General features: G+C 45.8%; 1 protein-coding gene across 1 annotated transcript in view; it reads left to right on the plus strand.

The window, feature by feature from the left end:
* The window catches only part of RNF150 (ring finger protein 150), a 115,606-nt gene extending 111,785 nt beyond the window's left edge, over window positions 1–3,821 (plus strand). The window contains exon 7 of the mRNA XM_048304578.1: window positions 3,559–3,821. Coding sequence (XP_048160535.1) covers window positions 3,559–3,677 — 119 coding nt within the window. The 3' untranslated portion in view covers window positions 3,678–3,821. The remainder of the gene's footprint in view (window positions 1–3,558) is intronic.
* The last annotated feature ends 22,600 nt before the right edge of the window (window positions 3,822–26,421 follow it).

Genomic DNA, 26,421 nt, shown 5'->3' on the forward strand with positions numbered 1-26,421 from the left:
GTAATATTCAAATGTAAGCATCACTTGATGCAGTTTTCAAGAAGTAAGGGCTGTACCACCTTTATGTAGGCTACTTCCAAATCTACGTGGTGATACTCTTCCAGTGCTAGTGTAATTGACTTAAAATAATAATGGCTAGAGAACGAGTTTGGTTAATTTCACCTCTCAAACAAATGTGTGTCAGGAAATACGAGTGGAAAAAGTCTTTCTGGACAGGCAGTGTGCTGTGGTGTATTATGTTTCACTGACATGAGAGGAATGTGGGAGGGAGGTCTACAGTTCCCTGCTGTAGGCGCTAACACTCCGGCTGGAAAGCAGCTTGGGATGTGCCTTTCACTTCATTAAGAAAAAGGCTTTCTGCCTGTGGCAGGAAGTGCTGTAAAACACAGTGGAAGTATTATAGTGTGTGTGGTTAGACAGGGTTGCTAATCTCAAGTATCTAAAATCACAAGTCAGATATTCCAGCATAAAATCTGTCTAGAAATTAGAGATTTAATTTTTTAAATTCTGTTTCCTTTTTGCCTCTTAAGCTTCATTTATTTTTAAGTGAAAGCTGAGATCTTCACTGAAAGTTGAGATCCTCATCTGACTTCAGGGCTTTAAAAACAGCAAAAAATTACAAAAAATTTGCAAAAGTCTCATAAAGGTTGTTAACAATGAGTCAGGCATCTTCTGTAGAAGCTGTGTGATTGTAAAAGCTTTGTCATTGTAAATAGGATCTAAAAGGCAGGGATGCAAAATGCAGGCTAAGCTCCTGGCATTTGCAACGTAGTTGAGGTTTGCTTACCTTTAACAAGTAGCAGTAACTGTGCTGGCTTGTGTTACTGAGCAGCCAGCCGAAGAAAAACCCAACAAAACAAACCAGCACAGTCTGGCAAGCCTGTGTTGTGTGGGGGAGCCACAGTGAGGCAGTTTGTAGACCTTGCAGCCAGTTACTTACAGCTGATCCGTGTCTGGTGTAACTTCTGCAGCCTCCCAGAGTTTCATTCTCTGTGTTTTGGGGTCAGCAGTAGGACTCCTGTTTACAGGAGCCAGCAGGTAATGCTGAGGGATGCATTAATTTCTTTATGTTGCCTACAGCTTCCAAGGAAATGTCAGTGCTTCTCTGAAAGGGAAGGTGTAAAGGATGGTGATGTCTGAGTTGTTCTCCCGACTCTGCCAAAGCTGTAACTTTAGGATTTTGAACGGCTGCACTGGTAGCAAGCAAGGAAGGTGGAGTGCTCCTGTTTCTAGGCATTATCACAGTGCTGGAAAAGCAATGCCAGAGCGTAGGCATGGGTGTTTTTAGGATCTTTCCTTTGTTCCTTGTTCCTGCTGACCTGCCCTTCAGTTCCAAAGAAGACAAACAACAAAGCCCACACTTTGCAAAGACTAAAATCCAAGAATTTGAATAATTTTATAGGATTAGTAATGTAAAACTCAAGTTTGCTGGTTTGGAGAGTGGGTGCTGCTGTACCTCCATCAGACATTAGGTAGGTGAGCTGCAAATCTGGTCTTGTTCTATCTGCCTGTCTTGAACTCAGCTGAGATTTTTTTCTGCTGTGCAACCCTGGAAGAAACAACAATTCTTGAAATAACATTTCAGCACTATTAAACACTGCTTGTTTGATGCTCTGACATTTGGTGTTGGCAGCTTTGCCTGCCTCTTCAGCATGCATCTGGCTGTCACCATTCAGCCAGTCCTTTTCTTCTGCACAGCTAGGTCAGATGGAAAACACTTCTGCTCTCAAGAGTGCTCCAAGTGGCTGTTCAACATGGCTAAGCCTTAGGAACTCTGTCTTGCAAAAATAAACTTGCTGTTAAGCATAATTTTCATTGTTCTTAAGAATTCTATTAATTATAGAGGAAGATAAATAATCCAGTGGTCTGAAACCACATTATTCTGGCTCAGGGAGCTGTTAGCACTAAAGATGATGCTTTAGGTGTTGGAGGTATATGAGATGTTCTGATGTGCTCTAGGATCTAGCAGTTCACCTAAAGGTTCAATGTCATTGAAGCCCACTGAAGTCTGCAGAGGTTGTATCATTCAGCTTGTAAATACTTCCTCCACCTCCAGTGGAAACATTTATAGTCAGAAGCAAAGCCTTGAAATGTTTACTAATGTCATATTGAAAGGGCAAGAAAAGAAAGAGATGTAAAGATGTGTGCATTAATTATTTATCTTGCAATCAAGAAAGTATAAAAATAATCCAGGGTGAAAACTGGGAAGAATTGCGAAGGAAAACACTGACTCTTTCAGTTGAAATAATGCAGACCCCATTCAAGCTTTCTCCACAGAACATGAGGTCTAATCCCAGCACAAGTAAACACATGTTGGGGGTGTTTTCTATAAAAGATTTAAAAATCATGATGCTCTTGAGAGGTGACTAATTGTGCTCACTTAGCTTCAAGTGAATAATTAAACTGTGAGGAGTTATTTTCTTGGCTCTTCTGTCATGTTTCTTACTTACTAATTCTTAGATATTCAACTTCTAGACTTTTTAGCATCAATCAGGCTCTGCTTCTATTGTCTGAAAAATATGTAAAGAAAAAACTGCCACAGATTTAAATACATTGTATTGTTACAGTATAAATACCATCATTGTAATTAAACCACTTGAAAATATGAACCGTCAAATTTTTCTCTCAGGACTCAGCCTCCTGTGAGGGTTTTGTGCCTTTGAAAATCTCCCTAGTGTGCTTTGCTTCTCCTGATTGTTCTTGGAAGAAAATTAGCTTTTAGTCCTTTAAAATCTGTTGGCTTTATTTGCTGCTAAATACACACATGGTAAGTGCTGTGGGATCAAAACAAAAACAAGTTGCTCTTCCTATGCTTGTAGTTTTGATGTGATTTGCAGTTTGGCAGAAGTCAGTAACACAACTCTTAGTGTATTTGGGGTCATGGTGCATTAAGGTAGATCCCTTTGGCCTGAATCAAGAACCTGCAAAATATCTTCAAATCAGAGTAAGGAGTAAATTTAAAGAGACTAGAAGAGGATGAGAGAAGCCACTTGAGAAGGCAGGTAGCCTGGTCTAAAGTCCTGGATTTGTTTTGTCCTGGTCCAATTCCCACGTTGCTACTTCCAGACATTAGACTACTGCCCTCTTAAAAATGTCCTCTGAGATTCTGTCACTTAATGAGGGTTTGGGCAGATTTTTTCCTGTTAGGAATGTTTTCCTGATGACTGAGTTGCTCCACCAGGTGCCTGTGGCTTTGTCCTTAACTTGCCGTCTTTGTGGGGAGAGTAGGATGATGCCAGGTTGATGAAGTAAAAAGGGAGGGAATTTCTCTGGTGGTGGGAAGAAGTTCATGAAGGACGTGAATGAAAAGCCCTGGGAGGATTAAGATAAGAAATCGTTACCCATCCAGGATCCTTTTCATCCTGTTTTTCACTATGAATGGCTTGAATTTTGTGATATTTTTGAAGTGTTTTAGACAGATACTGAGTAAGAGCACGGTTTGGAATCTAATCACAACCTCAGAGGTAGAGAGACCTGTGGGTTCCACCTGCAGAACTAAAACTTAGTAATACGTTAACAGAAAGACATGACCTTTTCCTGTCTTTTCTACCCTCACAGATGAACAGGAGCCAGCAGTCAGCAGTGATTCAGATATTTCATTGATTATGGCAATGGAGGTTGGACTGTCCGATGTGGAGCTTTCCACTGATCAAGACTGTGAAGAGGTGAAATCTTGAAAAAGAAACAGAGATCCAACACTAAATGACAGGGGAAGGTCACAGGTAGGAACCGAGTCAGCTTTCTAGGATTTGGACCAGTCATGCACATGCCTCCAGAGCACTGTCACTCCTGCACACTCCATACTGAGATGGTCATGAAAAGCAATAGCAACAGTTGTGTCTGCCTGGATGCGGTTTCATCATCTACACACCTTCGTTTGGTTCACATGAGATATGCACACTTCCGGTTTACCCACGTGCTTGAGAGCAGTCATGGAACTCTTCAGGGGCTCATAAACATGCAACTGAAATGACAGCTTGAGTGTTTTCTACACTTGTTCAATCAAATGTTTGTTGAGTTCTTTTGAAAAGGCATATGTTTATTTTGTTTGTTTGTTTACAGTGTGTTATGGATGAACACTCTGTTTTTATTGACTGACCCCAGCTTTTTCAAGAGTTCAATCCAGAAATCTGAATTCCTGTTCACTGGTCACTTCATGATCTTACCAGGATTTATCATTGCCTTGTTGTTTCTGCATGAAGTAAATGTGGCTGGCTTCAGAAGGATGATGCACCAGCACCCTGCATTAATATTAAGCCTGCTTTCATTAATTGCAAGGCTTGGAAATGGTATATTCTGAAGGCCTTTACTTGTAAGAGAGCTCTGAGTTAGCAGAAATTTGGGTTAAAACTGCATTAGTTTGTCTTTTACTTAGGGCTCTGTTCTAGACAAGTATTGTACAGTGTGAAGGAGAGAGAGAAAAGCTTAAAGCGTCACTCCGTCCATGTAGTCCTGTCCTGTATTTTATGCTATTAGCAGGTGTCAGTACATTAGTGGCCTTCTTTCAAATGACAATTCACTAGCTGGAAAAAAAGATCTAGTATAACGTCAGGTTTTTTCTTAATTTTACAGACCAAAACCAGATCAGTGGGCTAAAGGAGCATCTGAGAGGTTTCCAGAGGCTGCTTATTAACAGTTCTGCGTTAAGTGGGTGACAGTATTCTTACAAAGGATCTGGAGATGCTGCTATCAGTGTCAGAAATTGCTAATGGAGCAAGAGGCAGCCGTTTGAAATGTTTAATTCCTGGTTTGCTTTGGGTCTTTTTCCCTTAGTGTGTTTCATTTCTTACATTTTGACAGCAGTTTCTGTCTGCTTGTTACCTAACACAAGAGTTCAGGTGGTTTGCTGCCCTCCAGAGTCCCTGTCAACGTTGACAGAAAAATAACAGAATATTTGCAATTTGTATACAGATACGTACACCAAAATATATTGGGGAGGGAATTTGGGGAGGGAATTTGAAAATAAAAGAACTAACATAAATCAAAACACCTAAATAATAATGACCTGACATAATAATTTAGTTTATCCTGAGCTCTGCTTTCCAGGTGAGAGCTCATTGTTAGTTGTTCAGTGCATGATTTGGTTTTTCAGTCAAAATACTGAACTGTGAAGTAGCTTACTGTTACACGAGAGTACATGGTTTCTGTTGAGAGTCAGATGATTTGAATCACATTACTGCCTCCTGAGTCAATCCAGAGAATCAACAATTCATCTTACATTGAAATTTCATGCAGAGGTCAAACATTTTGACTTGGCAGTGTCATGGCAGCATCTAAAAATGCAACTGTTGGGGCTCTTGCTGCATTTAATCTCCTTGTGGATTTACTTGTTAAATGTGAAAACCAGCTTCCAGCAAAAATTTGTGTTTGTTAGATTTTATTCAGGAACAAATGTGTTTAGAACGATCCCTAAAATTTTGTCTGACTTGCTTCTTTAGTACAGAAGGAAGGAAAAAATATTCTCCATGCTCTTTTGTCCATTTAGAACTAATTAAACATTTAGTTTAATTTTGTTTTATGTTCTTAGTCCCTAAATTGCAGGGTAGCCTTGAGGTAAAGGTTTTAAACTGAAAGAGGGCAGATTTCGATTAGATATTAGAAATAAATTATTACTGTGAGGGTGGTGAGGCACTGCCACAGGTTGCCCAGAGAAGCTGTGGATGCCCCGTCCCGGGAAGTGTTCAAGGCCAGGTTGGAAGGAGCTCTGAGCAGCCTGGTCTAGGGAAAGATGTCCCTGCCCATGGCAGAGGATTTGGAACTAGATGATCTTTAAGGTCCCTTCCAACCCAAGCCATTCTGTTATTCTATGAAAATGACCCATAAATGTGCTGTTACATCTTTAGAAGCCATTGGAATGAAAATCTTTTTTGAATTAATGAGATAGAGGCAGCTGGAAGTCTTGGTTAAAAAAGAAAGTTACGGGCTATTCCAGAGGTTACACTAGGCCAGTTTTGACAATATTTGTGGTTCTGTAATCTTGTTTTCCTTATTCTTTTATGTCTTCTCTATTCCTTGCTGCTATGGGAAATGCCTGACACATTAATGTTAAAATTGACTCCTACACAAGAGAGTTTGCACAAGGTACTGCATCAGCTCCACTTAAGCTCTGTAAATAATGCAGATTTAAGTGGTGATTACACCAATTTTGACCCAGGAATGAAATTCATTTCAGACGACTGCAGGGGAAGAAGTGAAGCTGGTTATATACAGTCAGGGCTCCTTATAGAAAGTCCACACACTGGTATAATTTCTTCTCCAGCACTGGAGCCTGGGTGCTACATATCACAGGAACATCATGAACACAATGTCTGAGTTGTCAGTGATCCTTTCACATATGCCCACTGGAGCTCGGCACACAGGCAGAGAACTCCTGGCCAAACTGCTTGGGTTTCTGAGGAGCTGTCACAAAGTGTTTTATGTCATGAACGGAATTAAGTTGATCTCAATGGATAGATTGACCAATTAGCTGTTGCCATAGCAGAGCCACCCACGGCACAGCAGAACAAGCAAAGTCTGGAAAAGCAAGGCAGGAGGGGAAACTCCCAGCTGATAATGAGCTGGGTCCTTTGCCCAGCAAAATCATTAAAGGGAGCTGTTCTCAAAAAGGCATCACAGATTTGGTAATTGAGACCCTGCACATATTTGAGAGTTAATGAAGAACTTTTTGAGGTCTCGCACTGTGCACACACTTTTCCTAAATATCCCATATTAGATCTGGTCCCTTAGGGTCCACAGGTGGCCACTGGCAGAGTGTCAGTCTGGGTGAGTGGTTTGACATACCACCAATTAGTGCTATGCCTTTTAGAAGAGGCATCCTAGCAAATCTGGGTCAGGAGTCTTTCTGCTTCTGTTTTCCCAGTTCTACTTGCAGGTTCACTCAGGGAAGACGTTGTTCCATCCCTGTCCTCAGGTGTTCTGCAGCTCTGAGCACTGTTAAGTGATGATGAGGGCAAAGCCAGGTTACACATCACTGAAGCCTGAACTTAGGAAAGCACTTAAGTAAATGTTTTATTCCGTCCTTCTTCAAAAAAACACTTATGACTAATTTTGGACTTGTACCAAAATCACGTTATTTTCAAGGTCTTCTATGAGCATAATTAAGCCCCTGTGTCAAAAGGAAATGTTTTCCTAAAGCTTGACCTGACTGACAGTATTCTTTGCATATATAACCTGTGAACTGCCTTGAGAATTTGAGGTGCTTTATGAACATTAAGACCCCCTGATGTGTGCTTGTAACATGTATGAAAGCCTTAATTCTGCAGATCTGCATGTCCGTGCACACCTTGGTACTGCTGCCCGCTAAGCTTGGGCATTAAGTACGTGGGGTTCAGCTGCTGGGGACACAGTACTGGCTGTTGAGAAGGGAGAGCAGCCTTTAGCTTGCAGCCAGGAAAGAACAAAATCCTCTAGAGCCCTCTGACAAGCAAGTGCTCATGGATACAATTCTGCAGGCTGGCACCATGACTGGGCGGGGGGGGCACCTCCTGCACGGGGTCAGTGGCCAGGGGATTGTGTGGCTCCCAGGAAAAGGCACTCTTGTTATTAAGCTGATCCTGTGCCTCTCCCAGCAATTCCTGTCTTGTCATCTGAAGCGCTTGTCTCTTTTTTCCATGAGCAAGTAGTAGGTGGGAGAAGCATTTGCCTTAGTGAGGCTCATCATCACTCCGGCTGGGTTGCAGGATAAAACTTGGTCAGACAGAAACTGCGCTCAGAGTATACTTGGATTTTCTTGGGTTTCACTAAGCTGCCTTCCCAAAGGTCTGTTCAATAGGTAGGATGCATAGAAGGTTATGCACGCAGAATTTTGCACTCACAACCAACCTGATGTATGCATGCAGATGTGCGAGGCACCAGGTCTAAATTCCCTCCCCACAGCTCACCTGTTCTGGTGGGGATACAGATCTGGCACTTACTGAGGGTTTGGGGTTTTTTATTTTCTGACTGCTTTAGAGCCTCAAAACCAGGATCAGGACTATCATAGCACTGCAGTTCATTCTTTAAGTACTCTATAGAATTAAATTGACAGGTATGCATATAAAAGTGTGTTGATGTGAGTATGGAAACTGTACTGTAGTGAAATCAGAAGCACTTGTCGGTTTTAGGCCTTTTATTTGAGGGAGATTGTGGCACTAAAGAAAAAGGCTTTATAGAGGCAGTTTGGAAAAATAAATTACCGAAATTGCATATGATAAGTGATCCCTTGGATCTCACTAATGACCCCTGGATCAAATCCCAAGGAGGTCATTGCAAGAAGGGCATTGACGTTGGGGCGCATCCATTTCACAGAACTAAAATGGCAGAGAAATCCAGCTTGTTCCTTCCCGGCCCATCTCACAAGTGTTTGCCCAAGTTGCCCTGCCTTTGTTGCAGGGGAAGGAGATCATGGGATCAAACTTGCACAGTGTTGATTCCTCCCCTGTTTTTTATGCTGCCACTACCTCTTGGAGCAGGTCAGAGAAGGGAAAGGAGCTGGCCTTCAATTCCAGGGCTTGGTGAAAAGCAGGCCATGGGCTTTCAGCAGGTTCGGGACAGCCAAGCTTCTTCATGGCCAGTGCTGACCCTGGGATTGGAACTTTGTTGATGAACATTGAGCCCATATGGACTCATTTGTTTTGTAGATGCAAAATGTGTATCTGGGGCAGGCAGCATGACGGCAGTGAATTGGCTTGGTTAGCACGAGTGGGAAACGCAATGTGGTATATTACAGGGCTGAGGGAAAACAAGGCTGGAGGTGTTGCTTTCACAGGCTTCTTAAATAGGGGTAATTGATCCAAAATAAGCACTTCTTTCATTTTACCAAGCTGTTACCTGAACTAATTGATAGTTTCAGAGAATGAGGAATGCCAGATGGACTGTTCAGGGAGGGTTTGTTTGTGAAGCAGATGGCAGCTGTGGGTTGGGACGGAGAGTGAAGGCAAGGGTGAGGGCTGTCCCTCTGCTGTGCTGCTTACCCTGCTGGGCTGGACACCCACTTGGCCCCTTTATCTGCCCATTTCTTTTTCAAGGAAACACCCTTCTAAGCAGGAGCTGTATTTCAAAGGGAGAAATAAAGAAATGAAAGATGTGGATTTTGAATGAAAAGCCAACATGATTTTTCCATCTGAATATAATCTTGTCTCTCTCGAGTATTTTAATTGTGAATTGGTGGAAGTTACTTCCTTCTGTAGTGAATGGAAAAAGAAATGAGAGGAAAAAAAAGGAGAAATAGTGTTTTCTCTTTCTTCTTTATTTCTTGATTCTTCAGTCCTGTGTAGCACTAATCACAATAGCCAGATCAAGATGCTTGTTTGCTCTGAATGTATACAGTTATTTCAGATGTCAAATACCTAAATGTTTTGTATATGTATGTAATACCATCCTCAATTCTCGTTTTATGTTAGGAACCTGAAATGACTGTACCATTTTATAATTAGATATGTAAAGAGGGGACAGTGGGTGGGTCTGTTATTTTTATACCAAGATGTTCCTTGTATTTAGTGAACATTTAAAACAATTTTATACTTGTCAAAATATACATTCCATCCATTTCCAGAAGAGAATTATTTCTATTTAGAGTAGTTTATAAGCAGACCAAAAAAAAAAAGTGGCATCCCACTTGTATGCAGTTCCTGAACAGAGCAGCAGTATCCTGGTTTTCAGTGATGGCTACAAAGCTTTTTCCAGCCGTGTCTCTTCTCACATGCAGCAGAGCCATACCAGCAAATGCCAGTGTTACAAAGAAAATTAAAATCCCAAACGAAATAAATATCACATGGATCAGTGCAGAGCTTAACAAAATAATTTCCAGTTCAGAGACAATGGTCTGTCCCAGTGAAATTCTCCAAGGTAATCAATCAGTCCTGCTCTGGACAGCAGGAGCAGATTTACTGGGAGGCTTCAGCCCTCTGTCCCTGCCTGGCAGAGCCACCAGCTTCAGCAAGCTGGGGGGATGCAGGGTTGTTATACTCCTGCACTGTGGCTCTGGCTATGCTGCAGCTTTGGTTTAGGAAACACCTACCAAAAGGCCATGGCAAAGTCACACTGTGGCATTTGCATGGGCCATCCTTTTTCTGGTAGTTGGCTTTTTCATTCCCTCCCTTTCCCCACTACCTGTGACGTGCTGCCAAAACTGTGCAGTAGCAGTTTGTGAAGATTTTTTTGCCTTTTTTTCCTTCCTGTACAGTCTTGCGAATAAACTTTTAACTCTTTGCTGACATTTTATAATGTATACATCTTCGTCTGCAATGCACTTTATCTCTCTTGAAAAATGTGGGAGTTGGAGAACTACCATCTTAACGGGATTTGCCTGAAATCATGAGACACATACTTTTTATTATTTTGTGTCCTTTTTGCTTTGTTAGATACTGTAAATGCTAAAGAGCATAAACAGTGACTCAGCTGGGGGAAATACTGAAATGTTGAGGCTAATACTTGGAAGCATTATTCAGTAGTACAACATGGCTATTTTTGTTATATAGAGGATTATAATGTAAATATGTGAGACTGTGTTTTATGTACTAGTAAAATATTGCAACTCTCAAAGTTAAGATGGTGAATTCAAAGGAATTTTATTGCGAGTTTTTTAATAAAACAAATCTGATTATTGTGTTGTATGTATTTTCTAACAGCCTGTGTAAACCTGGAATTTCCTGATGTGTGAAACTTGTGAGTAGTTTCTTCCTGAACTCAGCCACTGCAAACTTTGGCATTCATAGGAGGCAGAAGGTACAGTGGGAAGGGGCCCAAGTGACAGCCTGGCCTTCATGACACCTCTCCAGCTCATTACTGCTCTGGCCCCCTCTGCCCTTCAGTTGCTTCTAATCAGAAAGCAGCAGCTGTGTGAGAGGTAAATGCTTCTGCTACCTCAAGGGAGAACTGCAGCCTCAGCCCAGACACTAGGCATGATGTGTTAAAACAGCTTTAAAAGATGACTGCCGTGCATCCAGCTGCTCTTCCCTTGTCTTATCAGACATCACTGTGTATCCCTGGGAGCAGGGCGAGGGGGAGAGCCCGGGGTTGTTTTGTCATCCAGCATAGGTATGCTGCTTGCAATAGGTTTGAGGTACAGTAAAAATCCTGCCTAAATGTAATTTAAGAGACTTACAGAAAAGTTTTCCAGTAGATGCAAAAGAAGGCAGAGAGAAATCCCTGAAGGAGCCAACTCCTGGCTCAAGCTACAGCCCTGCCACGGGTCCCAGCCTGCCCCCATCCTGGCCCACCTTTTTTTGCTTTCTGTCTGGTGCCGCCAGCACACACACCTCTCTTTTCCAGCCACAGCGCCGCGTTCGAGGTGACAACATGCCAGAGAGGCTGGAGCCCTAAGTTGGATTCCACCCAGGAACCAGGAAGGCAGCAGCTGTGGGCCAGTTCACGCTCAGCTCCCCAGACCCTGCTGCCTCCTTGCTCCTATGCACCCACCCCCACCCCGTTCGTCTTTGCTCTGTCCACGACAGAGGGGCAGCAGCTGGCTCAGAGCAGGAAAACCGCGTGCGATTTAGCGTGGCTTTATCAGCAACGCCGGGAATTACTTTTCTCCTCCCAACTCCAGTCAGCAGCACAGCCTGAGGCTCCCATCCCACCAGCCCTGCTCCAAGAGCAGAAGCCCTCCACACCAAAACAAACCCTAGGTTGTCTTTGGAAAGAGGATTTATGTCTTGCTAGCCAAGAAAACCGGTCTCGCTCTTCCCCACGCATCTCCCTGACTGCCAGCTGCTTTGTTCCTTGCCTGCATTTCCTAGCTGTCTCGGGGGGAGCGGGGCCGGTTTTCCTTGGCAGGCAGCTGTGCGCAGTTGCCGTGTGAGCTGCACACAACACAGCTGGCGGGAGGCAGGGGCGACGAGGGAGTAGCGCAGCAGAAGTAGCGCCACGCGGAGCTGCCGGCAACGCCGCCAGGACTATAAATAACGAAGAGCGTCAGGCAATTCATTGCAGGATGCAAGCACATACTTGGGGCTCGTGCTACATCACTCTCTGCTCTATATGGAATTAATTTCTGGTCAAAATATGGAATTAAATCTGTGCTGCTCTGTGCTCTGTTGTTTTGTGGCTTTTTTTCCAGAAGGAATAAGGCAAATTGTACTCGCTCCTCCTATTCAAGGAAGTGACACTCAGACGCATCACAGTCAATGGAGAGGATGTGGGATTCAGAGGGAATTTATCCAGGTTTGCACTGCACAGCAGTATGTGCAACTCTGGGTCCCATGATATCCAAACCATGCTAAGAAAGAAAATGCACCTTTAGGGTGTCCAAAAAGGAGGTGCATTCACTTGTGCTGGGTCTCGGGAAGCTGCTCTGGAAAAAAACACTGAGAGGGCAATTCTCTAACATGGGGAGATCAAGGTTTGGGGTATCCCTGAGCACTTCATGGCCCAAAAGAATGAGTTAGTGCATTTATCAGAATTCAGCTGTAAGAAATCAGTGCTTAATAGGTGAGGCTATAATTTTGCAAAATGCTCATTCCTCAGCTTTGATCTCTGTGCAAACAAGTTGCTGGCAAATCCTGGCAGCAATGGAAGTGGGCAAAGTGTCACCACCCTCAGGTACCTGGGCCACTCCCTGTTGCAGGCTGCATTGCTCCTCTGGACATCCTCCTGGGCATCTGCATCTGCAGCTTGGCTTTACGGTCCACCCTCTCACCTGAGAGCAAAGGCAAGCTTGCACAGGGAGGCCAGCAGCAACTCCTGGTGGCTGAAGCCTAGGCAGATGTCCCTCCTCCTGCTCCAGCTAGGAAGCATGTCCCTCCTGGCAGAGGGACAGAGCAGCCATCTGGGAGCGGTAATGCCTTAGATGTGTTGGCAGAGCCCCAGCACTCATCTGTGAGAGCCCAGAGCTCAGATGAAGTTGTTCCTCTGTCCCTGCTTGGGGCAGCCGTGCTGGCTCCAACCAGCAGCCCACTTAGTCTGACTCAACCAGGGCTGGGAGCCGACACCTACAAAGGAGCAACACCAGGACAAGTCGACTCCCTTCACGCCACACCTCGTTTTAAAAAGGTCTACTATATTATGGAGTCGTAGAACACCTCTGAGATCATCAAGTTCAACTGCTAAAACAGGTGTCAGTGCTGCCTGGCTGCAGGGCCTGAGCTCACTGAGTCTTATTTTGTGAGATGCTGTTCCATGCCTTAGCATGTGTTCAGTCTTGGGCTCCTCACTATAGGAAAGACATAAATGTGCTGGAGCATGACCAGAGAAGGGCAACAAAGCTGGGGAAGGGTCCGGAGCACAAGTCCTATGAGGAGCAGCTGAGGGAGCTGAGGGTTTTATACTGGAGAAAAGGAGGCCCAGGGAAGACCTTATTACTCTACAACTCCCTGAAAGGAGGGTGTAGCCAGGTGGGATTCAGTCTTTTCTCCCAAGCAACAAGTGACAGGACAGAGGAAATGGCCTCAAGTTGCAGCAGGGGAGGTTTAGATTGGATGTTAGGAGACATTGCTGAAGGGGTGGTCAGGAATTGGAATAGGCTGCCCAGGGAAGTGGTGGAATTATCATCCCTGGAAGGGTTCAAAAAGATGTAGATGTGGCACTCAGGAACTTGGTTTAGCAGTGGGCTTGGCAGCACTGGGTTAATGGTTGGACTTAATGATCTTAGAGGTCTTTTCTAGCCTTAACAATTCCATAGCTCTATGATTCTATGTCCTCGCTGCCTTTCTCCAGACCTCACTGCCCTTTCCTTAACTGCATGGCATGGAGTCCCCAGGCAGAGCCCAATGTCAGGAAAGGAGGATGGAGACAAGCCCCGTGGCAGTAACACAGTAACACTCCCATGGGTTTTGGATATTACTTGCATGCCCCAGCCCCAAGCACCAGCAATGCCCCCCTACCTGGACATCCCGGAGCTCCTCCAGAGGTGCCATGGGGTGCCAAGCCTCAGTTCCTGGAGGCAAAGGAATAACGGTTGGAGGAGATGGGAGGCAGGGGCGCAGCCTCAAGGACTTAAGAAAGTGGTTCCAAAAATCAGCGGTAAAGGGTGTTTGTCGCTCCGTGGGGACAGCGGGCAGAGGCAGCTGCCTGCATGCTACATCCCGCATCCTGCATCCCGCGCCGTGTCTCTCCAGCAGGAGGCTCTCCTGCCTCGCGAATCCATCGCCCAGCCTCGGGCGGGACTACCCGCGCCACGGTGTATCTGGCACCCATCTAGGCCCGGCTTTATATATTGAGCCAATTCAGTGACTATTTACCGTGTTAAACAAGTGAAAAGTCCCGCTGTGGGAGGGTTCTCTGCTCTCCCTGGAACGTTCCCCCTTGCACACAGCCCGGGAAATTCCCTCCTTGTCCATCCTATGGGTGGGGAAAAGCCTCCTCTGAGCATCTTAGCAGGGGTGAGGAAGCACAGGAAGCCACCAAACCATCCCCTCCAGGTTTGGGGAGTGAGTTGCTACATATTCTGGAGCAGCACCGCACCTGCGGGATAGGGATCGAGGGCTGCAGGTCACTTAATTAAAAGGCTGCAATTAGCCCTTGTCATCCGCTTCATGAGATTCCCTGGGTCGCCCAGGGTGTGTTTGAAAGGAAGCCCAGGAAAGCTGTGTGTCTTGCCCAGGAGCCAACAGATTTGGTAGAGCAGAGCAGAACTGCTACCTCAGGTCATAACCGGGTAAAACGAAGCAAAACCCAGCCAGGATACCTGGTGACAGTGGCTTCAGCAGGAGATGAGCAGCAGGACAGGGACAAAAGTGGGACTGGAGACCAACACTGCAGCCCCCACCACAGCTCGATCCCATAGGGGAAAGAAATGGCACATTTCAGCTACATTTTGACTGAAAGATGTTTTTTAAATAAATTGGTTAAACTTCTCTTTGTGCATGCCCTGAAACCGTTTAAAAGCAGGTTATTTCTGCATGGCTTGGGCTATGGATCAGACTGTGCAGGCAGGCCCAGACATGAATTGCCAGAGTTACCCTGCATTGGGAATTGCACTCAGATGGGAGTGAAATTTTGAGGCCAGTAAAATCCCAAATTAGATCATGATGGCCATTGTAGCATACTGGATCTCATGTCCTATTTCAGCCCAACCATGAGAGGCCTCCATCTGTACATGAACCTTTACTGGACACAATTCCACCAGAGCTAATTCAGCGCCATTCATCAGCTCAGCCATCACCCCCACCTCTCCAGGCTGTTTCATATCCCCGAGGTACAACACAGGCTGGCGATACAGCTTCAGGGTGTGAATTACTTCATCCCCCCAGCCCGGGGGTGCACTCATTCACCAGCAGAGAGGTGCTTGGCACCAGCTCCCTCCTCCCAGCACCTGGGAGCAGGGTATGTTGTTCACACCCGGGGAGGCTGAGATGAGTTTTGTTTTCAGCCTGGCTTGAATGTGAGAGTCAGAAAATACCAAAGAGCGGGTGAGGAGAATTGCACAGAGGTGTGTTGGCTACAGTGCTGCTTTGATGAGGGTGGTGGCTTAAAATTAATCGTCCTAAAGGACAATAGAGCAGGGGATTTTTCCTACGGCAAATTGACCCCGACAGACTTTCAGCTGTGAAACTGCTTTAAAAAGGATCATTAGTGCCAAGGGAAAAAAAACCAAACCACTTCTCTCTTTGGTTATACTTAGCCAAGTCTTAAATACAAGCAACTGCCCAAATTCCCCAGATGCCTGTTGGCAAGGTCCAGCTGGGGCCCTTCCTGCTGAGCCAGGTGTGTGGGAGGGAGATGCTCTGCAAGCTGGAAGGCCATCTGCAGTAGCTCTGGGGGCTGGTGGCACAGACCCACTGAGCCTGCAAAAGGGGAGTACTGCTTGCTTGTTTACCTTTTGCTTGCCATGCCTAGGCTTTGTTCACCTTCTTTTTGACAGAAGAAAAAGACTCAGAGCAATGCTGGGGCATTGTTCTTCAGGGTGTTAAGGATTTGCCTGTGCTTCGACTGTAGGAAAATGTATTTTTTCCCTGAAGCTGGTTGTCCCTTGCTGGAGTAGTCTGCCCAGCTGTCCTTGTTTCAGGTGGGATAGAGTCAATTTTCTTCTAAGTACCTGGTCAATGCTGTGTTGTGGGTTTAGTATGAGAATAACATTGATTACACACTGATGTGTTGGCTCTTCTACAGCAGTGCTTACCCTAAATAAAGGACTTTGCAGTGCCCCATGCTCTGCCAGCGAGGAGGTGCACAGAAAGCTTGGAGGGAGTATGGCCAGGATAGCAGAGCCAAACTGGTCAAAATGATGTCCCCTACTATAGAACATCATCCCAGGATATAAAGTGTGAGGAGTTACGCAGAAACAGGCCGATCGCTCTTTCGGGATCAGATAAGTATTGGTCAGTGGGTCGTGAGCAATTGTATCATGCATCAGCTGTTTTTCTTAAGTTTTTTTTATATATTGTCATTGTTATTTTAATTAGTTTTGGTTATTAAACTGTTCTTATCTCAACCCACAAAGGTTTGGGGGAAGGGGGTGTTACATTTTTTTTTTTCTTTTTTTTTTCCTGATTCTGCTCCCCCACCCACTGGGAATGAGGGGGAGTGAGCAAGCAGTTGTGTGATACTTAATTGACAGCTGGGGCTAAACCATGCCAGCAGCTCATGGTCTAAAATGCTCCCTGAGTACACCTGTGCATTGCTACCCAGGATCCTTCACTTTCCTGGGTGTTGCAGCGGGGATTACTGCAACAAGCATATTTCAAACCAGGAGTCCCGTGGAAAGGAAGTATATATGGACAGATTCGTGGTAGATGTTTCAGAGATCTTTATTTCTCCAGCTGCATGGCCGGGGCTCAGCTCAGGAACTCCGCAGTCACGGGACCCGAGGGTCCTTGGCCACACCGGGGAACCCAAACCAACCAATGGGAAACAAAGGTGACCAGGGGCAGGGAAACCCCGTGTCTCCCCTCAGGGCCCCTCTCCCAGGGCTCCATGGCAGGGGGGAGACCCCAACACCTGGGGTTTGTTTTGCATTCCCTATTATTTAACAAAAGGCCATATTTCTTTTACCCAAAATATCTTGGGATGGGGTATTACAGTCTCTGTCCAGCTCTGTGGGCGATTCTCTGGAGTCTGGCTTGTTATCCTTGTCAGGGTGAGGAGGAGAATTACTCTGAGTTGGGGTCCTGCTTAGTATGGGCTTTGTTTGGGCAAATTGCTGACAGTGTCCAGTGTACCAACCAAGGGCATGGAAACAGGGATGGCTGGTGGGTGATGATTATTCCCTGAGTGCTGTGCATGCGTTTTGTTGGCCACCAAACTCCATCAGTGGCGAAGCAGCTTCACTCTGACAATGAGAATTTCTCTCTCCTCTGTTAAAGATTATAATCGTGTGCAGCAGTGAGATCATGTGCCTTGAGACGAAACCTCACCAGCAAAGGAGCAAGGCAAATCAACGGTACTGAATCTCGCTCCTCAGGCCTTAGAGATATTAATCAGAGAAATTCAGAAATGCATTTGACCCTCTCAGGGATGTGAAGTCTGACTTCACACAAGTGACATATTAAATACAAGCTGCATGCAAAGCATAAATATGATTTTGACTTTCTAGCAGAAGAATTGTCAGCTCGTTTTGGTTTGCCCTTGGTTGTAATGCCAGAAACTCTCCAAAATATGGCTATTCTTGCTGGTGTTAGGAAATATTATCTGTCTTGTTTATCCTCTAAATTGGATGGAAACAGGGATTGCTTCTGCCTTTTTGTTTGTAGTGCTTGCTGATAGCCAGAGAGTCAAATGCTTTTCCTTTATTTTTTTTAAATTTTTACTTTTAATACTTTACTGTAAATGTTGTCACCCCTGTTGCTCCTTTCTCACTAAATTTGTTAATCCCTTTTAAAGGGCTATTGCTCTGACACTGAACAGGGGGTACAGAAGCTGCTGGTATTGAGCTGCAGGACATGACTGAAAGCTTCTATTAGTGTTTAAAGCTCAAACAGAGTCCATGCTTCCATTTTTACTGTTCAGAAGGAGGTGATACTGCTGACCTCTTAAAAAAAAAAAAAAAGAAAGAAGGAAGGAAGAAAAACCTTTTGAAATCAACGTGTTAAAATATTTCCTTTTTTATTAAGATTTCAGGGGGTAAACTGGCTGAAGGGAGGATTCAGTGGTGAGCTCGGTGGGTGGGTGTGTTAAGGAAGAGGTGTTTGAAGGAGTTTTTTTGGCTCTTTTTATGAAAACCATTGGAACTGGGAATTGATTGTCCTGGGCCACAGGTATGAGATGTGAGAGCACAAGCTGAGCAGGGCTGTGGGGGAGGTACTGTTTGGGACTTTCTTGCTGGAGGGATACTGGTGGCCAAAGGAGAAGACCAGCAGCTCAGGCTGGGGCAGCATTTCAGCAGGAGAGAGGCCCCCAGGACAGGTTATTTCAAGATTGGTGAAGGATGAGGAGCAGGAGCCAGATCTGTGAGCTGCCTGCAGATCTGCTGGGTGCCTTTGTTTCCCACATTTGTAAGACATATGTCTCAGTTTTGGAGACAAAATTTTACGAGGAAACGCTCTGGAATGAGCACCTCCTCCAAAGGGAAGGGGCCTCCCCCTTTCCTCTGCCAATGAGACAAATTGATAACAGCAGGTGAAAGTGAAAAAAAGGAACTGTTTATTAACACAGAACAAAAAGGGGGAAAAAAGGGAAAAGGAGGGGGTGGGGAGCAGTCCCTGCAAGGAACCGGAAAGGATTGAGTAAAACAATTAGATGTTAACCCCAGAAACTTATCCTCTACCCACACACTTAGACACCCACCCACAGCAGAACAGAAAAACTCAAAAATACAACAAATGCCTGGAGAAGAAAAATACGCGGGCTGGCAACTGGTGCCCCCAGTCCCCGGGAAGGAGAATGAGAGTTCACACAGCAGCCTGGAGAAGGGCAGATGTGAAAAAAACCCTGTCGATTCTGCAGCGCCGGTCCTCCTCCTCGCAGCAGGCGAAGCTGGCAGACCTGTGTGTCCCCTCGCTCAATGGCCTGGCTTTCCTCGGGGTTCGGACCAGCCGGGGCCACCCCGCAGCTCCCCGGACCAGAGAGAAGGGAAGGAAGGTAGGGAGGCCAGGGGGAGGAAAGAAAAAAAAAAACCTTTTCCCAAGCTAGCGGGAACGAAAAACCACCAAGAAGCAGTGCCCTGGCCCCGGTGCCCTCCCTGCAGAGCACGGCGGAGCGCCGCTGCAGCCAGAGCCGCTGGACCGAGCCGCTGAACCGACCCGAACCCGGTCCTGCGGCTCCGGCCCCGTTCCCCGGGTCCGTCTTAAAGATACAGCGGCCTTGGGCACTGAGAGGACGGCTAAGGGACAAGCAGCCTCATCACATCACCCCGGGACAACATAACAGTAGATGGTGTCCTCTAAATTTCTAATACTTTCTATGCGTTTTCAGCCTCCAGTCTCTTGGTCAGTCCCAGTTTGCTGTTCCAACCCCACAGGCATTATTCCTGACTCCCACTCAGAGAGGTTGCAATCAGGTCATCTGTTCCTTGGATAACGTTTATATTTCCTTTATTGCTCACTTCTGCAGAACCTTTGATGGTCGGGAGTATTTCCCCTCCTTCCCTGCCTTTTCTCCGTTACTGCTGTAATTCCTTCTGTTTACCTGACTTTGGCTTGTCATGTGGCAAATCATCACATGAAAACAGCTGCAAACAAGACATGCTTTAAAGAATTGTGCCTTTAAAATAGCTACAATGGAGCAGGATATTTGGAAAAACCTGATATATATATATATATATATATATATATATATATATATGTGTGTGTGTCATGGTTTGACACTGGTTAAAACACCAGGCACCCATGAAAACCGTTCACTCACTCACTCTCCTCTGCTATAGCCAAGCAGAGGAGGGGAAAAAAACCGAAGTGCTCATGAGTTGAGATAAGGATTGGGAGAAAACATTCTAACGGCAAAACAGGCTCAAATTTAAAGGTATAAAGTAAATTTATTATTAACAGAGTAAGAGGAGGATAATGAGAAGTAAAATAAGCCTTCCCAGCCCCTCCCTCTTTCCCACCAACAACGCAGGGAGACAGGGCATGGACGGGGAGGGAGAGTGAGTATTGGTCAGTTCATTACCCAAGATCTTTTTCAGGTCGCTCAGGGAGAGGAGTCTTTTCTTTCTGCTATGCTGTGAGTCCCCCCCCACGGGCAAAACAGTTTTCCCAGAACTGCTGCGACGTGGGTCACCGGTCCACGAGGTGCAGTCTTTTAAGGATAGGCTGCTCTAGTTTGGAAGCAAGGGCTTTCTCTCTCTATCTCTGGAAGCCAGGGCCCTCTCTCTCTATTCAGGTCCCCCAATGGATTGCATCTTTTCTGGCCTCCACTTGCTCCGGTGTGGGCACCTTTCCCATGGGCTGCAAGTGGATTTCTGCATCCCCCGTGGACTTCATAGATTACAGGGGGACAGACTATTTCACCATAGTCTTCACAGACTGTGACTTCATAGTCTTCATCATGACTTGCAGAAGAATTTCAACTCCGATGATTAGAGCACCTCTGCCCCCTCTTTCTTTCCACTGACCTTGGTGCCACCATGTCTTTCTCCACGTGTTCTCACTTCCTCCTCTTTTCTCCAACTAGAAGAAAAATTGCTGCTTGTAGGTTCAATATCAACAAGTTTCACTAATTCAAAGATTCTTGCAGCATCTCACAGTGCCAAGAGGTTGATCTCGTCTAGGTCCCACGTCAGAGAATCGCTCGCCATGTTTCTGCTGCCGGCCATGTGGACCCGCCATCACTGCGTGGGTGGTGGTGGCCGCCGTGGCGCTGGCACCATTCAACACCTCCCTTCATGCAGGGCGCCAGGAAGGAGAAGCCGCTGCCCTTGTCCTTCTGCCTGCACCATGGCTGGCTGGGGGCGGCCAGGCAGGCAAAGCTCACTGTGGGCCACACCGCAATGGCCACGGTGGCCGCGTGTTTGCCCGCAGTGCTGGGATGCCCCCAGCAGCAGCAGCTTGCCACCCCTGGGAAAAAAACTGCCCACACATGTCACTGTTGTACCAAGAAACGGCAAGAATCACGACAGAGGTCCAAGGAGAAATGGAATTATTTTATTTTAATTACAAGCTGGGTTATATAACTTGGTCCGCAAGAGAGCATGATACAATTGGTCCCTTGATCAACCACCCTCTAGAATGATAGGTGGAGGCTCCACAACGCCCACTCAAAATATTTTCTCTAGTGTACCAAAAACAATAGTTGGAAAACAAGTTTGCACCTGTGAGATAAAGTCTTGGTTTACAAAAATCTCAAACTGTTTCTCAGCTAGCTTGCATGAGAAAGAAAAACTTCACAGGATGCTGCAGCAGCTGGAAAATTCTTCTGCTCCTAGATTTTTAGTATCCACACATGCACTGTTTGGATTTGCTTCTTAAATATGTCTTCACAGAGGTGTTACCAAACTCTCTCCCCATCATCAAGGCCCAGCAGCATGTCCATCTTCAGAACCATCAGAGATTGGCTCTGCTGGACATGGTGGAAGTTTGCAGCAGCTTCTCACAGAAGCCACTTTTGTGGCCCTTCCCCGCTGCTAAAAACCAGGCCATGCCAAATCAGCGCAGTATGATACCTGATATGATGTAGTTCAGCTTGCAAAACAGAAGCAAGGAGGAGGAAAGAAGGGGCAGGACATGCATGTGGCAGTGAGATGATATTGTTACAGGAGAACTGGGAGGGAGACTGGGGAGGGAACAGAGGCTGCTGCTCAGTTATATGTCAGGAGCAGTGGCTTGGATAGGGGAAAGTACAGGAAGAGGAAGCCCAGGTAATAATGGCTCAGCCTGCTCATCTCAACAAGTGTTTGGCTTTGTTTACGCAAGGAACTCCAGAGTGATTCTGGAGTGCACATGTTCATGGAACAGGTGTGAAAAGAAAACTGGGAAAGGAGCTTGGAAAATGTACCTGAATGGCTGTAGCTTTATGTTGCCAGTGCTAGCAATCCCAGGAAATTGCCCAGCTTGTTCCTTGTGCTGCAGAGGAGTGGTGCCACTGGGCCCAGAGTTGGTGCTGCTGATGCAACCACTGAACCTGGAAGGGAAGTGCCAACTCCTCCATGCAGGTCCTGAGACCACCATGTGGAAAGGTTCATCTTCCTCCTGCTGTCCCAGCACAAGAGAAAATTGCCCCCACCAGTCAGGCCTCCTGCTGCTGATGCACACATCTGGGAAACCAGATAAATATGAGCATCATCCAAACCAAGCCAACAGGGAGGTTCAGGGACTGTACAGGCCTTCCAGTGTCTTTTCCAGTCCCTTTTTTTTTTTTTTTTTTTTTTTTTGCAGGGAGCAGTCTCTTGAAAGCATTTTAATTAGTCCACGAAGGATAAGGGCAGGAGTCCTCTCTAGAGTGTCCCTCTGAGGTACTCTGGCCATGAGCTGGCAGCACATTGCTGGTCAAAGGCAGCCTGGCTGCTTTGCTGTATTTTGCCATGCATTTTTTCTTCTTTCCTTTTAGTGCAAGTTCTCAGCTGTTCATATTCTGATCACACAAGAGCTATTTTCTGCAGCAACAACTTTCTGTGCTGGCTGTGCTCAGGCAACTCTGGCCAGGTGTTTGATTATCACAAAAAAGGTGCAGAAAAAGATGGTTCTCTAGGATATATATGAATGAATTTGAAGTACAGTGGAGTTTTTTGATTGGGAATTTTTTTGCAACTCATCTTGGGGAGCTGCCATGGGCAGAAGAGCCACGGCTGCCATGAGAGCTGGCTCCTGGGGTGGAGCTGGAAATGACACTGGGGTTCATGTTAGCTGGTGTTCTGTGTCTGCTTTGAGCACTTCTAGTCAGTCCTCAGAAAACCAATATCTCCTATGAGAAGCGCCTAGAGAGTCATAAATACTGTAGGATACTAAGCACTTTCTACCCCCATTAAAGATGGATATGAAAATGGGTGTTTGTTTTGTAGAGAAAGCTTAAGGGATGTGTAAAATGCCATTGCAGAAAACAGTCATTTAGTTATTTACTTCTGCCTGAGATAAAGCCATGGAAGATGTGAGACCTAAAAGCAATGAAAGGAAATAACATAATGCAATATCCTATTGATCTGTGGGATTTGCTACTGCTTAAGATGACGGCGCCACAAGTAATGTCTGTAGTTGAACTAACTAGAACTAAAATAATTATAGGATGGAAACAAACCATGACAAAAACTCCTTAGGGCTCAAAGCTTTCTGCTTGTCACTTGTTGGCTGGTGGGGTCCAGAGGTTTCTGCCATTCCTGTGTATTACTGCAGTGCCCAGTTACATGTGCTATGAGTGTTCTGTGTCTCACTCTGGAGCCACTGTTAACATTTCCCTGGGCAGGCTGAGTGCCAGGTCCTTGCCTGACAGAAGTCAATGTAGTGCTGCTGACTCTGGAAACAGCCTCCCCCTGCCACAGGCTCAGTCAGCTCCCTCCCACCCCAGCACCAGTAGGGAGCTCACTCATGAAATAAAATCAGAATATGTCCAGGTAAGAGGGAAAGAAATTAAGGAAAACCCTGCTTCTGCTAGGGGAATAAACAGCCTGGCATCCCAAAGCAAGTCAGGGAACAAGGTGCTGAGACTTGGATAGCACAAGGTAGCAGGGAAGGTGTGGAGTGATCAGTAGCACCATGACAGTAAGTAAATGATTAATGTTAATTATGGTGTGTTACGGATCTGTAGTGGAGAGCATTTTTCTTAATTCCAAGCCCTAGTTAATACATGGCTGTAATCACTAGCCCAGCAAACCCAGGTGACACACAGAATCAGTGTGAGAGCTAGGGGACAGGTGATAGTAAGGAGATAGCTTGACCTTTCCCTAAGCACCATTGCTGTGTGCACTAGAACAGCTTACTGTGGTGGATTCTGCTAAAAGAGCTTTTATTTCTTCCTTTTTCAGGGTGAAGAGAGGGTCAGGTTCTTCAGAAGTTGGGGGGTGTGCTCACCACCCTTACAGAGCTTCCAGGGTACCCATGTCCAGGCTGGGTACTGAAATGCCTTGCTGTCTGTTTGAAGTAATAGGTAACAATTTAGATGATTTCTTTTCAGGATGCAGCAAAGTTTCCATTACACTTCAGGCCAAATATATTTTCTGCTATTAGAAAGAAAAAAATAAAAATAAAATCCAGTGACTGGAGGAACCAGGGCATTTTTTCAAGGGAAGGTTTGACTACTTTAACTGGCATTAAAGCTGATTGATGAGGACTCAGGTTGCATCATCTTTCATAAGGGAAACCTGGCTCACAGGAATAGCTTCTTCTCCAGTGATGTGCTGCTTCAGCAGGCAGGTCTTGGAGATGACACAGGGATTTAAAAACAAGCCCCCAAAGTTACCACATCAGCCCTCTGTGAAGGGATGCATAACAGTTATTAATGAGAACAAGGCAGTCCACAAAAGACTGATGCTTTTCCTCCTGCATCCCCATTTTCTTCCCCCAACCCCAATATCCATCTGTACCCTTGGATCTTACCAAATAGTCGTTAAGTAGAACTGTGAGTCTTCTCTTCACAGTAACAACTGGTCAGAAGACCAGGTGGGAGCTGAGACTTGTGCCATGGACATTCACACAGGCAGGGAAACGGGCTTCAGTTAAATACTCATAGGACTGGCTGTGGAAAAAAAGCCTTAAAATTTGTCTTCTGGGTTTTCAGCTGCACATCTAGGAGCAGGCGTTCATAAGGCTCTGTGTTTTTATCCACCAGCCCAAAAAGGTGTGATGGAAATATTCCTGTCAGAGCCAGGTAAGACAATTTCCCTTTCCCTTCCTAATACCCCTTATGTTGCCATAATACCTCATTTTCCATGTTTACTTGCTTTTCTAAAGAGAGCCCCAAAGGCAGGTAAACAAAATCCTTTGCCTGTTTTGACTCCCTTTCCCTCTTGTGTGATGCTTCAGCACAGCTTTGAACAGGGCTCTGGTATCAGCCCACAGGGATTTCTGTCGGCTCCATAGCGCAGTGTCTGAGTCATACTCTAAAAATAGCCAGGAAAATGTCAGCCCAGCCAAAGTCATTGGCGGATTAACAAGGAATTTTCATGATTCTACCTACCTCCAGATATGCTCCTGATCTTAACTATGGAGCTGGGCTTTTAAAAAATAAATACATTTATACTAAATTATGGGTAGTGAGTTAAAAAAAAACCCAGACTGTTAGAGGTAATGCAGAAACAGCTTTCTTTATCCTCCCCAGGAAAGGATGTGATTAGCAAAGGGCTAGAGGGACTGTCTGGCTGGAAATGCAGTGTGTCCCTTCTAGCAAGAAAAATGAGAAATTAAAAACTGGACAGGGCTAAAGATGAAGCAAATCTTTTGCCCTTGTGAGCAATGTGGTACTGTGACTGTGGTCTTTGTGGAAGTAGGAATGGTCTGGGGAGAACTATAAGCCAGGCTCTGGGACATGGTGGAGGATCAGCCATGGTGCCTGTGCCCAGCTGTGGGAGCTTGTCAGGCAGAGGAGTGTGGAAAGCCCCTTGACAGGAGGAGTTGCACTTGCCCAGAGGGGCAGATCTGCTTTACCAGGACTGATGCAGTTAAAATCTCCCTCCAGCACCAGTGTGCAGTGTCATTCAATGCCTGTGGATGAGCAGCTGGTCTCTGAGCTGTGGTTAGGCAGGGGAGCTGGGCCAGAGGTGCTGATGGAAGCAGGGAGGAACACCCCAGTGCCAGAAACATCTTTCTGCTGCAAGTGCTGAGGGTGTACCTGAAAGACCATCTGGCAGCAGCTCCATCAAGAGCCTTGGAAAGTAAATAAAATGAAACTAATTTCTCTAAAAGCCGATGTGGTGCCAGAGCAGGTGCTGAACCACTGCAGCAGCACCCTGTTGTGGCCACGCATTCCCTTGGGCCAGGCACAGCAAATGCTTTGTTGTCCAAGTGTGGTACAGGCAAACCTGAAGTACCTCATATGAAGAAACAAGGGAATGAATTGACAGTGAGCAGATTGGGCACTGGTGCCTGACAGGTACTGCCAGATAATGCTTTGCTGGCAGAGTTACCTGTTCCCATTAATTAATTCTGGAAAAGTCTTTGCTCCTTGTTGCTGATTTCTTACATGGGACTCAGCCAAAGGCTGCTACCCGCATGAGCAAAAGGAGAAGAGGAGGCATGCTCAGATGTGGCCAACCTGCTGGAAACAGCAAGGACAAGGGCGGGGATGCCAAAACCCTGTCCAGTAAATTGGTCTGCTTTGTGTGCCAGGCAGGGAGCATTGCTTTGCTGCAGCTTTGGCAGTCCCTTCACATCCCCTTGTGAGCTCCTCACCAGTGCTCAGGATACTGGGAGTCAGGACCGAAACAACAAAAGTGTGAATGAGCACACTGCCCCTGCACACAGTCCCTGAGTCATTCATTCAAGTAAATAAGCTTTTCTATACATGTTTTCAGGCAGTGTGTATGTTAAGTTACATGAAAAGATGTCTTGCTAGGGCTAGTAGCTAAACAAAACTGCCATTAATGACAAGGAAGAGAGGGGGAAAGCTTTTAGCCTGATATTTCTGAGGTGCTTTCCTTTAAAAGAGGAAGGAAATGACACTCTTTGACAGACCTCGGCATGCTTGATGCAGCACAGAAGGATGCTC

The sequence above is a fragment of the Corvus hawaiiensis genome, chromosome 5, assembly GCF_020740725.1.
Source record: "Corvus hawaiiensis isolate bCorHaw1 chromosome 5, bCorHaw1.pri.cur, whole genome shotgun sequence".
Taxonomy (NCBI): domain Eukaryota; kingdom Metazoa; phylum Chordata; class Aves; order Passeriformes; family Corvidae; genus Corvus; species Corvus hawaiiensis.